The sequence below is a fragment of the Cyprinodon variegatus genome, unplaced genomic scaffold, assembly GCF_000732505.1.
Source record: "Cyprinodon variegatus isolate N-32 unplaced genomic scaffold, C_variegatus-1.0 Scaffold467, whole genome shotgun sequence".
Lineage (NCBI taxonomy): Eukaryota > Metazoa > Chordata > Actinopteri > Cyprinodontiformes > Cyprinodontidae > Cyprinodon > Cyprinodon variegatus.
Window position 1 is genome coordinate 606,143 of NW_015150920.1, and position 12,863 is coordinate 619,005.

A 12,863-nucleotide genomic window follows, 5' to 3' on the forward strand; every position below is an offset into this window, starting at 1 on the left:
CAATCCCCCCCTTTAATGACCGACCCTCAGAATCATAGACAGGTTTCAGATATTACAGGCTATTGATAGAACCAATGATCCATTCATCGGTTACCATTTGCATGTTTCCAAGCGATACAAGGCTTTGTCTATATAGACTCCAGACATTTGAATTGAGAAAGCTTCCTGGAGAGGTGGCGAAACGTCTTCAAATCTTGAAAACCAAGTCCAGTGGATATTTTTTGAATTTTTATGAAAAACACTGTATCTATCCAATTTGACCAAAAACACTGTAAACTGCATAAATGATCCAAGCTGAGTGGTAATCAGGTTGCTTCTTTAGTGGAACGCTTTCTGAGAAAACTCTTCTATATTTTCTTTATATTGAAATCCTGCTTTGTAATCCAAGGTAGAATCCAAGGTAGAAACTATTAACTCAGAATTCTGTCAAATGCATACAGTAAATACTCATACCAGCTATTATACTTAAAACACACAGGCACTACTATTTATGTTCGTTGTGAACATGTTAGGCTTGTAGATTCAGCATCACCAGAGCCAAATATCTCACATGACTACATGCTCCTTCTCAGTGGTCGTGGTTTTCTTCCATGCGGCTGATGTTTGTCCTGCTAGTAAGTGGTTCTCTTTCTGCACGGTCACTTTAAGGCACAGAATGTGTGATTTAATTCATACTATTAAACATTGTCTGCGACTAAGAGAAGACTACAGACAGGGAGAAGGGGAAAGACATGAGGTTGGAGATGGTATCTGCTGAGAGACATGCATGCAAACCTGGCATTTTATTGGTGCAGGAATGAATACGATTTAGAGACGTTAAGATATAAGAATTAGTCAGGGCGGAGACTTTTAATGTATCTGCATTCCCCTTAGAACCACTGGCAGCTGGCCCATGGGGGGGGAAGTCATAATATATTTAGATTTTAAAAGTAATATTAATGACAGTGTTACTTAATAGTATGTGTATACATACTATATAATAGTATGTGGCTACATGTAATATGAATTATTAAAACAACATTTCTACCAATTTACTCTCATTCAATGGTGCATTTCCACCGTCAGAACGCATCATTTCTCTTCTTGGGCGCTCATTCAAAGCGGTGCTGAAGTGTAGCGAAATAACCTACTGTATAACATTGCTTGGGAATATTAATAAATATTTGGCTAATCAGCATCGCCAAAATGAATGGCTCTGGGGCTCCTGGAATTTTGGCCCCTGCTACAGCGATATAACTGATGTAGCTAGCAGTCAGTCAGGCAGGGAGGTGGAGGTTATGGCGACGTGTCCGTTTTTAAATGTCCCAGCGTGGATAAAGACGGGTAGCACTTTTTAGAAAAGGCAAAGAAGAATGAACAATCTGGGATTATCATGGGAAATAATATAATATAGTGTACTTTTTCTAGATGTTTGTTAATCTGCATAGTTGCTCTTAATTAAACACATTCTCAGAAAATAGTTTTTATATATAAAAAAAATATAAAGCTGATTAATAGCTTCTCTATTATTAAACTGGTACATAATTTTGTTTAGGTTTGTGACGCCGTATTGGACCATGCAAAACTTACTGATGATTTTTTTTTGTGATTTAATGATAAAATTAATTAAATCGCGTATTAGTTTTAGCTATAAATGATGACCCATGGTTTATTCCTTGCTGCGTTCTCTCTCAGGAGCGGGTACAGGGTTGTGCATGTGCATTTTTTGTGGGATGGCAGTGGAGACGGCAGGTCTTTTCAAAACTTAGACAAATCCTCCACTATACCCTGAAGTTTCCATGTAATAAAAAAAGAGTTCTCTTTGGAATTGAGTGTGAAATTCCTGCGCTTCCTCTGAATGATTGGTTTGAATGACTGGATGGTTTCCAGTCAGCCAGAAATCAGTCGGAGCGCTTCAAGCTGTCAGTTTTAGTTAGCAGCTGATATTTTCTGTTAGAAACAGAGATGATGTTCTTTGGTTTCATAAAGTGCTTGGCAGGAAATGGCTTGGTGGGTCTCATCTCATCTGTACCAGAGGCCTGATCGAGGTTTTCAACTGGATATTTATCTTCTGTTCTGCATCCATGGCTGATTTCATTTTAGCCCATTTTAAGCCACTCCTAATTCTTTTGTTGTTTCCTCATTTGGTTGGCTGGTGACGGTTAAAATATCAGATTGACTCGGGGAGAAGGGGCGGCTATGAACTGGCTCTGTAATGATCAGAGGTGCCAAGTAATGAAGTACAAATACTTTGTTACTGTACTTAAGTACACTTTTTAGGTATCTATACTTTACTCCATTACTTATTTATCTTCCTAGTTCTGACTTCTACTCATTACATTTTCACACTAACATCTGTACTTTCTATTCCTTACATTTTTAAAACAAACGTGACTCGTTACTCTTGGCTTCGGTTTAATGTTTATAAATATTTATTTCACGTCATGTGCGCCATGCAATGCAGATCATTGGCTCCATCCACATCTAGTGAAAACTAGTGTAATTGGATGAGTCATTAACGCAAACACTCATTGGTTGGTTAAAGGAAATCATCAGAAGCAAGCAGGTATTCTTCAAACTGCTAACGTGAATTGTCTATGCCATGCTACAATGTAGGATTCAGAAAAAGATGTTGAAATGTCTGAAAGGTCGGACACAGGAGGGAGCGTATCAGGAGACGGAGACCAACAAGACCTCCCTCATCCTTGGCCCTGTCTCAAAGAATTTTTAGAAATGGTCAAAAAATTTAGCTTTCAGTTCATATAGTGGCATCTCACCCCTACCTTCAAAGGTGGCTCTCTCTGTCTGATGGGGTGGGAGGGTGGATGGTCCATGATTTCACAGCGCTCACCCGAGCTTCTTCAACTTTTGGTCCACTCTATAAATTAAAAAAGCTTCCTGGATGGGAAGCGAAACATCTTCAAACTTGGAAACAAAGTCCAGTGGATTGTGGGGGTTTTTTTTTGGGGGGGGGGGGGGTTACAGCACTAGTGGCACGTTTTTTTGAGAGTAGGCTGACAGGAAAGGGTGCACGAGAGAGGGGGAGAGAGATGCGGCAAAGAAACACAGGCTGGATTCCAACCCAGGTTGCCCGCATCGAGGACCAAGGCCTCCGTACATGGGTCGTGCGTGCTGTCAGCTGTTCCATCTGCACGCCACAGTGGATTGATTTTTTTTTTTACTTTTTTGTGGATGACTATAACCTGGATGACTGATATCTTCACCAGCATTCTTCATCAGAAATGTTTCATACCTACATCTGTTAATAATGATGTAAATGTGTGTGAAACAAAGCTCCTGTCTTAATTAAAATTCAGCATCTCAGCCGGGTTTAAGTTCAGTTTTAACATCTTTCAACTGAACTAGCCACTGCACTCGGATGTCAGTTGATTTCTTTTGACCTAAGGGCAACTTTTGATGGTCTTACTTAGGAGCCAGATGGGCATATTTAAGACCTTTTAATTTCCTTTCCTCAGTGGACCAAATGAAGAGCCAACTGTTTTCATGTGTGTTAGATGGATTATAGAAGAGAAGAAAAAGCCTTTCTTTCCCTCAGGGGGGAAATTTAGCAAAGCGAAAGGCAGATGCTGGCATGTTGATTCACACAAAGATAAAGCTATAAAACAGGAAGCTTTCTTTTATTTTTACAATCACAAACTGATATAGCATATTTACCATATCTTCCTTAAAAGTTGTTCACTTCTTTCCCCTGAAAAACTGCCAGTTCATGGAGCCACAGTCTGAAAATGTCCGGCTGTTGGAAAGATCTCATTTCTTCTGAGGTTTCTGCCGTCTGTAGTTTAAAACATTATCATTGGTCTTAAAAACATTGTGACCGTTTGAGAGTAAAAAGGAACAAAAATCAACTTTTTTTTATCTAGGGTAGCTGACTGATGGACCTTTGGTTCTGGTGATCATCCCCACTTCTTAGCGACCCACAGTTACACCAATGAAAGCCCTGGGAGCCAGAGGCACAAACACATTCACTCAGTGTGTGTCTGCTTTTGGTTTGGCCTCAGAGTGAAGACCATATTTATTATTTCACCATCAAATTGAAATCTTTTTTCTCAAAGTGAGAATATTTTTCTTACAATCCTCTGTAGGAATCAAAGGACTGGGACAGATTTAGAATGAGTTGATGGTGTGAAACTATTACATTATGAACCAATGGGTTCCAGAGGCTTTAAATGGTAGTGGACAGAGACAGTGTGTTTCAATCAGCATGCTGATAAAGGGAAAATAAAGATGTAGTCTAATGTGGTTTTTATTTGCTGATATCAGGCTCATTTCTGATATCAATATCAGATCCAGACATCCTTGGTTTGAATAATGCATTTTCGATTAGGGTGTTGTGAAGAAATGCTTCGGGTTAAACTGTTGCTTTGTTTTGGAGGCAGACCGATGCCTCCACTGTAACACAGGGCTTTGTTCTAATGCTAGAGCAGCTGAATGCCCGTCCCTCTGTTCTTCCAGCTGGTCTCTGACCATCGATGATGCTCTGTCCTGCACAGGATGTCGATCAGACCACCTGACTGATGGATGAGCTGGATCCCTCGTGGTTTGTTCTCAGGGCTCTCCTGATCTGCATGCTACGGCCTGTTAAGAAGGCAGATTATATGATAATTCGTTATCCTTGAGACCAAATAGTTTAGAGCTATGAATGTTCTCCTGGTTCTGTTAAAATGTGATCAAAATATGACGGATATTTGAAAAAAGTCCAAATGAATTCATTAACAGTGAGGTTATCAGCATCAGGTATGCACCCACATTAACATTGTTTGCCTAAACCAAAAAATTAGGTAACCAAGGCTGAAAACTGAAAAACAGTGAGAAGTTGATGTGTCAAATATTAAAATCATAGCACTTTTGGCTACAATGTGTCCGAACCCTAAAGAATTTTGTTTATTTTTTTTTTATTTTTTTGCATACCCAAATTGAAAAACGAATAACTAAGGAACTGTAAGGCCAGATTACATGTGTGATACTTGATGTGAAGCCTCTAAAAATATAAAGGAAAATTGTGTGACTAAAACACAGCCTAAACTGCATCAGTTAAAACATGACTCAGTTCTTTTTTTTAATAGCAGTAAGAAAGATATGCTTGATTACAGGCATGTGTCATATTATATTTATTCTGCATCATGTCAACCACAACTGCAAAGAATTTCAGACCTCTGGGTATAACAGTGTCGGAGCTGTGGGACTTTTAACTTCTGGTGCCAGCAGCGTCTCCAAACCTCTCCAAATGTGCTAAATTATTCCATCATGCTTAGTTTTACCTCATAAAAGCCAATTGAAGCATTTTGATGTCGATAAAATTTTTTTTTCTTTACTTTGTTTAATGTTGATGAATGAGCCAGACACTAAAATCGGCCCACTGATTACTTGGTTGGGCTCTAGTTTACGTTGATTTCAGGTATAAGTTGATGGTTATTTTTGAGCATGTCTTTATCCATTCAATAAATAGAACTGAATCGATATTATTATTTCCATGTAGTTCAGGAGGGTGGAGGAGAGGATTGGTCATGTGACGTTGATGCTGAGCTGTAGCCTGGTTGTTTTTTCACCATGTCCAAAGAGATTAAATATTGGTAATGTTGGATTAGCAATAGTATCATTGGATGGGGCTGGATGATATGGCTTAAAATGAAATCCGGATTTTTATTTTCTTTGGTTTCATTTGTTTCTTTTAAATGAAAACTGGTATCGCAGTCAAGGACTGGAGGGGGATCTGGTTTGGGGAACAGCGAATCTTGTCCCTGCTTTTTGTGGATGACGTAGTTCTGCTGGCTCCCTCCTGCCAAGACCTACAGCGTGCGCTGGGGCGGTTCGCAGCCGAGTGTGAAGCGGCCGGGATGAAAATCAGCTCCTCCAAGTCCGAGGCCATGGAAAAAGGTGGCTTGTCCCCTTCAGGTTGGAGTAGAGTCCCTGCCTCAAGTGGAGGATTTCAAGTATCTTGGAGTCCTGTTCACGAGTGAGGGAAGAATGGAGCGGGAGATCGATAGATGGATCGGTGCGGCTGCTGCAATAATGCGGACGCTGCACCGGTCTGTCGTGGTGAAGAGTGAGCTGAGCGAAAAGGCAAAGCTCTCAATTTACCGGTCGGTCTACATTCCTACGGTCATGAAATTTGGATCATGACCGAAAGAAGGAGATCCCGGATACAAGCGGCTGAAATTAGCTTCCTCCGCAGGGTGGCTGGGCTCTCCCTTAGAGATAGGGTGAGGAGCTCGGTCATTCGGGAGAGGCTCAGAGTAGAGCCGGTTCTCCTCCACATTGAGAGGAGTCAGTTGAGGTGGCTCGGACATCTTCTTCGGATGCCACCTGGACGCCTCCCTCGGGAGGTGTTCCAGGCACGTCCCACTGGGAGGAGGCCCAGGGGACGACCCAGGACACGCTGGAGAGACTATGTCTCTCGACTGGCCTGGGAGCGCCTAGGGCTTCCCACAACAGAGCTGGAGGAGATGTCTGCGGAGAGGGAAGTCTGGGAGTCTCTGCTTAGTCTGCTGCCCCCGCGACCCGGTTCCAGATAAAGCAGGAGACGACGAGTACGAGTACGAGTACGAGTATCGAGACATCCCTACCAGTTTACGTCATCCCTAACAATTTTTATATTTCTGATACAAGCAAATATTATTGACCTGATAGGATAGCAGCATTTTTCAGAGTAAAACATTAGGAAAGGCTTGATCATGTAACATTAGCCAGAGAATAAAGGGCAATAAATATTTGGAAGAAAACAAGTGAACCATTTGTTATTGACCAGTTGGTTATATACTTTAAACTGAAAGCTGAATCTGAGTCCACCCACTCTGTTTAAGGCAAGTTACCATATTTGATCCCTCGCATACCCCTTACAAATGGAGTCCCCCCCATTCAGATGCTGCTACACAAGATCCTGCTACATGGCTGTACAGCTTATTTTGGTATTTGACCAATTAGATGAGCCCTTGAATGATATATTACCTACTGGAAATTAAGTTGAAGAAAAAGTTAACAAATAAAGATAAAAAAAAGGTAAAAAGCAAATTGAAAAGTTAATAAGCCTAGTTCACAATTATATTTAAAATTTATAAACTAAAAATTGTAAGTGCCAGTATCAGCGTTAATGTCTCTAAGTTTATGTTGTAACAAAAAAATGTTTCTTTCCCTCTGAGTGTTTTTCATCAATTTCTTATAGAAGCACTTTTATTTTTCTTAATATATTTGGGCGAGTTGGCATTTCTTATTACATTGACATTAATTTCTGCCATCAAAACATCCATATTTTCTGAATGTTACAAAGGAAATAAGGTCTTGTCCCGGATTCCAATGACACTATTGGCTTGAAATGTTGATTTTCAAAGTATTTCACTGAGGGCCCTATAATGGGTTAACATTGATGGCTTTATTCACGTCCCTCTCAAACCACCTATTATTTTTTTTTTTTTTCTCCAAAATGTGAACATTCTGGTCCTCCAAAGAATGTCCTTTGTCCATAAAGTGTAGATGTACCGCATAGTCTTGTCCTGAGGAGGTCGCTCTTCTATGTTGGGCCATGCATCTGTGGAGAGGTTGTTTGGTTTCTCCAATATAAAGATCAGAGCATTCCTACAATACAGTTATAGAGCTGATTCCTTCCCACTATCATCGCAACCCCCAGCCCCATACAAGGGAACAGAACACCTCGTCTTTTTAGCCAGGCCAACAACTCCCTCCAACAACCCCTTTTCAGAGACATAGACAGGTATTGAGTAAAGCATGCTAACATAGAACCCAAATGACCCCCTTTCCATAAGGGGCAAACCCGTTCGCCGGTTCAATTATGTTTTCTAAGCCAAAACAAGCCTTTGTTTCTGGTCCACTCTGTAAAGCCTCAAACCTCAACACTACTCCAGACATTTTCTATTGAAAAAGCTTCCTGGATGGGAAGCAGAACGTCTTCAAACTTGGAAAAAAGTCTTGTAGATTGTTTTCTTTTTACTTTTTTTGAATGGCTATGACCTGGATGACTGAGAATCTTCACCGGCAGATTTTACTATCTGAAAGTCTATCAGAAATCAAAATGCAGCTAAAGACAAGCTGTGAAACATGTTTGTAAGTCAGTAGGCAGGTCTGCAATGGAACAAAATAACAATACGACGCACAACGGGTTCTCAGCTTGTCTTAATAGATCACTCACTACTTGACCCGTTCTGACCATAAATCTAAGGATAAAAAGTCACAGGCTTGAGTTTCCAGCACACTGGAAACTCAAAATCTTTCTAAATTAAATCTTTATAAATAGCAAATTCATAAAATCGATCATCTAATATTGGAAATCAGCTCAGAATTTCATATCGATGCATCCCTAATTTTAGTTAATCAGCATTTCTGTTGATGAACTCTATAATTAATAGTTTGTTTTTCTGGCGTGTCTGCGTATTTAATATTTATATTAGAAGCAGAGCTGGCAGTTTTATCTACGTGACTTCAACTTCCTCTAAATGGGCAACATGTCACCTGGATAATGAATAAAACGGGATGTCAGGCATCATGTTTTTCCTTTTTGATATTCCACTCTCATACAGATCTGGTATAAAACCAGTTTGTTTGACCCTCTGTGTTTCCTGAGACGACCAGGTTTGCTTTGATTAGGACTGAATCGGCCAGATCAATCAATCCATCTATCCATTTTTCTCAAACACTTTCACTTAAATTTATGATTTAAAGACCGAGAGACAGAAAGATCAAGGTCATATGGTCCTAGAGGACAAACCCCCCTTCACAACAGGATTATTATTAACAAAATTTCCTGTCATACTCAATATTTAGTTCATATTGGCATCTCTAATCCAACTCTGAACTGATCCTGGCAGCCTCTGTGTTTTTTGTTTGTTTTGTTTTTTTAGATTAAGAGCGTGTGCTTTCCTCCTACCGTCTGTCCATCCAGTTAGCTACGTCACATTGATGCGAGAGGTTGTCTTTGTTATGAGTCACGGCTGCGGTGCACTAACCCGTCACTTTAATAGCTTAGTGCCTCTGCTGCACCTGGGCTTTGAGGAAATGAAACCTCTTGGTCGTTTGGTTGAACGAGGCCAGGTGTGACGGATGAAACTGCTCATCTTAGAGCTTTTTGATGCAGCCTTTCCTCAGTATTGGATGGGTTTTTGGAATGCAGACAGAAAGGAAGGTGAGAAGGGGGAGAGCGAGGGGGAGAATGAAGGGCAAGTAAAAAGAAAACAGAATAACTTGCATGCCTGCAAGAAATGAGAAGGAAGAAAAAACTAAATGCATAAAACTCCAGCCATGACAAAAGAGGGATGATCCCATGGACATACAGTAAACGTATGCATACAAACATCAATTTACTAATAATTTCGAGCTATATCTAGTAGAAGTTGCAGCTTAGTAGTAAGCATAACTGTGTATCCACTAACACCTGGATCAAAATGCCTGTGGTGTCCAAAGAAGTTTGATGGTGTATATAAGGTTTGCACAATAGCAGCCATTCAAAATGGCCCTCACCAGTCAAACGCCAGCCGAATGGCAGCCCACTTCCCTGTAATTCCCAGCAGAAGCCAAGGACCATCAAGAAAAGTGGAGAAATGTTTGAATGGCTACTACCGTAAGGCAGCAGTAAGTGATGCTCAATGGCAGGTGTGAGGAGCCCCAGGCCCGCCCTGCAGACCCCGGGGGCTGCCACAGGACAACGGAGCCCCAGAATCCCAAGGCAGCCCAGAGAGATTTTATTTAGAGAGAAACTGTATTGGTCATCTCCCCTCTTCTTCTCTTTCTTTTTCTTCGCAGTGTTCGACTATGCCTACAGAGATTACATCCTGTCCTGGTACACCCCCCTGAGTCGTGATGAAGGCCAGCTGTACTCCATGCTGCTGGAGGACTGGTGGCAGATGATTGGCCAGTTAAGATCCCGGCTCGCTGACATCGATGTAGTCAACGTAGTGTGCTATGACAGCGTGCGCATCCTTCATACCCACTTCACCGACCTGAAGGCTGCATCTGGAAGGTATCATCACGGCGTTTTATTTCCTCTGACGTATCAGAACGTTGCTAATTAACTGGATTTTATTGCTGCTCCTCCAAGCTTCTTTCTACAACATTCTGCGTTCTGCCGCATGATTCTTTGATGTTTTTCCACTTCTAAACTGCCGTTCAGAACCCGTCTCCACCCACCAGACAGTCTAGTAATTTCATGCACACTGATGGAGTGAAATTGCATCAATTAGATGCAGGTCTTCATAACTCATTTCCCTTCTGCTGTACACAGAGGAAAATGGGGGGGACAGACAGAGTGGTGATTCACGCATCATCTGGGTTTATTATCCTGACAAGTCAGGCGGAGCTCATTGTTTGATCACGCCATTCTCATCCATCAGAATGAGACACGATGCTTTCTGCTTCAGAAAAGAACCCTCGCCCATCAGGAGCAGGAAATCCTTTCAGTTTAGTTTTTTTTCAGACTCCCAGCCAGTCAACTTATAATCCTCCAATCCTAAAACCATCGAATCATTCAGGCAGCGTTACCCTAAAATCCCACATCCTCAGCAACCGCCCGCTCCGTTCTACTGCGTTCCAGACCGCCTTTGCAAAGGAAAGCCTACAGCCTCCCTCCTCTTCCCTTCTTGCTCTGCTCAGACTTACTGGAGCCCGAGGAGAGCATGTGCTTTATCATTATTACATTCATAGGAGCAAAACAGGTGGAAATAAACACTTAATTTAATGTAACATATTAAAAATATCCCCATTAGCATTCAGGATATGTGGAGTTTCTGCCCAAATATTTTCTTTTTGTTGTGGATCTTTGTAACAGGGATAACTAGGATCATACAACATTTTTATGAACTATGTTTGTTCTCTACCTCCAAACTCAGCATCTCTTCATCCATGTCTACGATAAGAAGTTTATTTTGAAGTTTTGAGAAGACTTCTTGGAGGCTGTTGTAACTGGTTTTGTTTAAACTTTTAAACCTCTTGGTATAAAATAAATATTTTGATTGAAATCAGAAATCTGCTTCCCGTAATGTTGAAGTGCCTATAGTTTGCATCCAATCATTTAATTAAACGGTCTTAGTTTTTGGGAATTTATAAGAATTATAAATTATAAATCTGGTGTAGAGCAATGGAATTTCCCATTGGGAACCTACTGGCATTAAGTTGCTAACTGTTAGCAAGATGCTTCCGACAAACCGTCCACAGTCAAACTTACTTGCAAACACATCAATCCCGCCCCTTTGATAAACCACCAATCACATTCACTTTATTCACTTGTGTAAAGTCGTGCACCACTCTGAAGAATTCGGAAATGCAACGGTTGGAACAGCCGCTTCCCTACGACTTTAAATGACAAATCAGATGACCACATTTAAGATCTCTCAAAAGGCATTCCGACTCTCCAAAATGTGGTTAAAGTTATGTTGAAGTGTTATTTTTCACTAGAAATAATATAAAAATATAAAAAATCCTTAAGGGAAGTCAAAGTTTAGTAAATAATGTTTGTCTATTGTATTAAAATTTCAGTATTACTATAATGGGTCTGTATTATGAGTTGTCTTCTCAATTCAGAGGACCCTGTCTTTGCCTAGGGCCCCAAATTTCCTAAATCCTGCCCTGGATACAGTGCAGTTTGTTAATGTGGCATTTAAAAAAAGTTTAAGTGAATCTGAGAAGGTTGACGTTTGAGTTAAGGTAGAATCTTTATTATCTATTTGTTTTTGTGTACAAAGACCAGAGGAAGTTGCTCGTCCGTTTCCTCTCCACCCCTGCCTGGTCAGCCCCGACTCAGAGATGGCCTTCCTCCGGTGTGTAGCGAGAATCCTGCTGCTCTGTCTGCTGCCGCAGAAGGACGCCAAGTCGCACACGCTACGCTGCTGCCTCACCGAAGTTATAACGACCAAAGGTAGAGACCCTCTTCATTATTTCTGCTGGATGTAGGACTGAATCCACTCCGTCTGGTTCGATGAATGGTGGATCTGAAAAACAGGTTTAACTAATTAGCTGCAGACTTCTGAGCTGGAAGCTCTAATTATGTTTGTTCAGGGATAAACACTCGACTGATGGTCAAAAAAAGGCCCATTATCCACACAGGTTTAGTGCCGTGATTCACTATGGAAACGGGGAAATAAAGAGCATGGAGGGATGGAGAAAAGCAGCAGCTGTTTCATTTTTATTCTGAGTTCAACTAGTACAAACCCTTCGGCTGAATGAGTACATCTAAAGTTTATTCATCTTTATTGTTTGACTAGATAGAAACTATTATTTTTTTCTAGTTGCGAGCCTCAAATAATCCAGTTTGAAAGAAGTCTGTCAGTTTGTCACTGAACAGCAGCAGTTTAGATTAATACCTAATGGCAGAATGAAACTGTTCCTTTTCTGCAGCAGTTGAAAATGAGTGTTGGTTTAACATTGTCTGTTGTGAATGTGGTTAGAATGTGTTTGATGTTGTTTTGTAGCTGATGATCAAAGCTGTGTTGATGCCAGAAGGCGGTTTTCTGCCTCTGTGTGTTGCAGTGTTGAAGCCTCTGGTGGAGGTGCTCAGTGATCCAGACTCCATTAACAGGATGCTGCTGTCTCAGCTGGAGCAGAGGGAGCAGCAGGCGGAGCAGCAGAAAAAAGCCTACACCTACGCTGCCTCCTATGAAGACTTCATCAAACTGATATCAACTTCGTCTGATGTCAATTTCCTCAAGCAACTCAGGCATGGCAGCAGCTGCTCTCACATACCCATCCATCAATCTGTCCGTCCAACATAAACCATCCATCCATCCATCCATCCATCGTAATCCATCCATCCATCCATCCATCCATCCATCCATCCGTCCATCCATCCATCCATCCATCCATCGTAATCCATCCATCCATCCATCCATCCATCCATCCATCCGTCCATCCATCCATCCATCCATCCA

At 41.2% G+C, this 12,863-nt stretch overlaps 1 protein-coding gene across 1 annotated transcript in view; it reads left to right on the plus strand.

Annotated features, from left to right (window-relative positions):
* Positions 1-12,863, plus strand: part of snx25 (sorting nexin 25) — a 46,837-nt gene that overhangs the window by 5,845 nt on the left and 28,129 nt on the right. Inside the window, exons 4-6 of the mRNA XM_015389609.1 lie at positions 9,748-9,964; positions 11,682-11,854; positions 12,466-12,652. Coding sequence (XP_015245095.1) covers positions 9,748-9,964; positions 11,682-11,854; positions 12,466-12,652 — 577 coding nt within the window. The remainder of the gene's footprint in view (positions 1-9,747; positions 9,965-11,681; positions 11,855-12,465; positions 12,653-12,863) is intronic.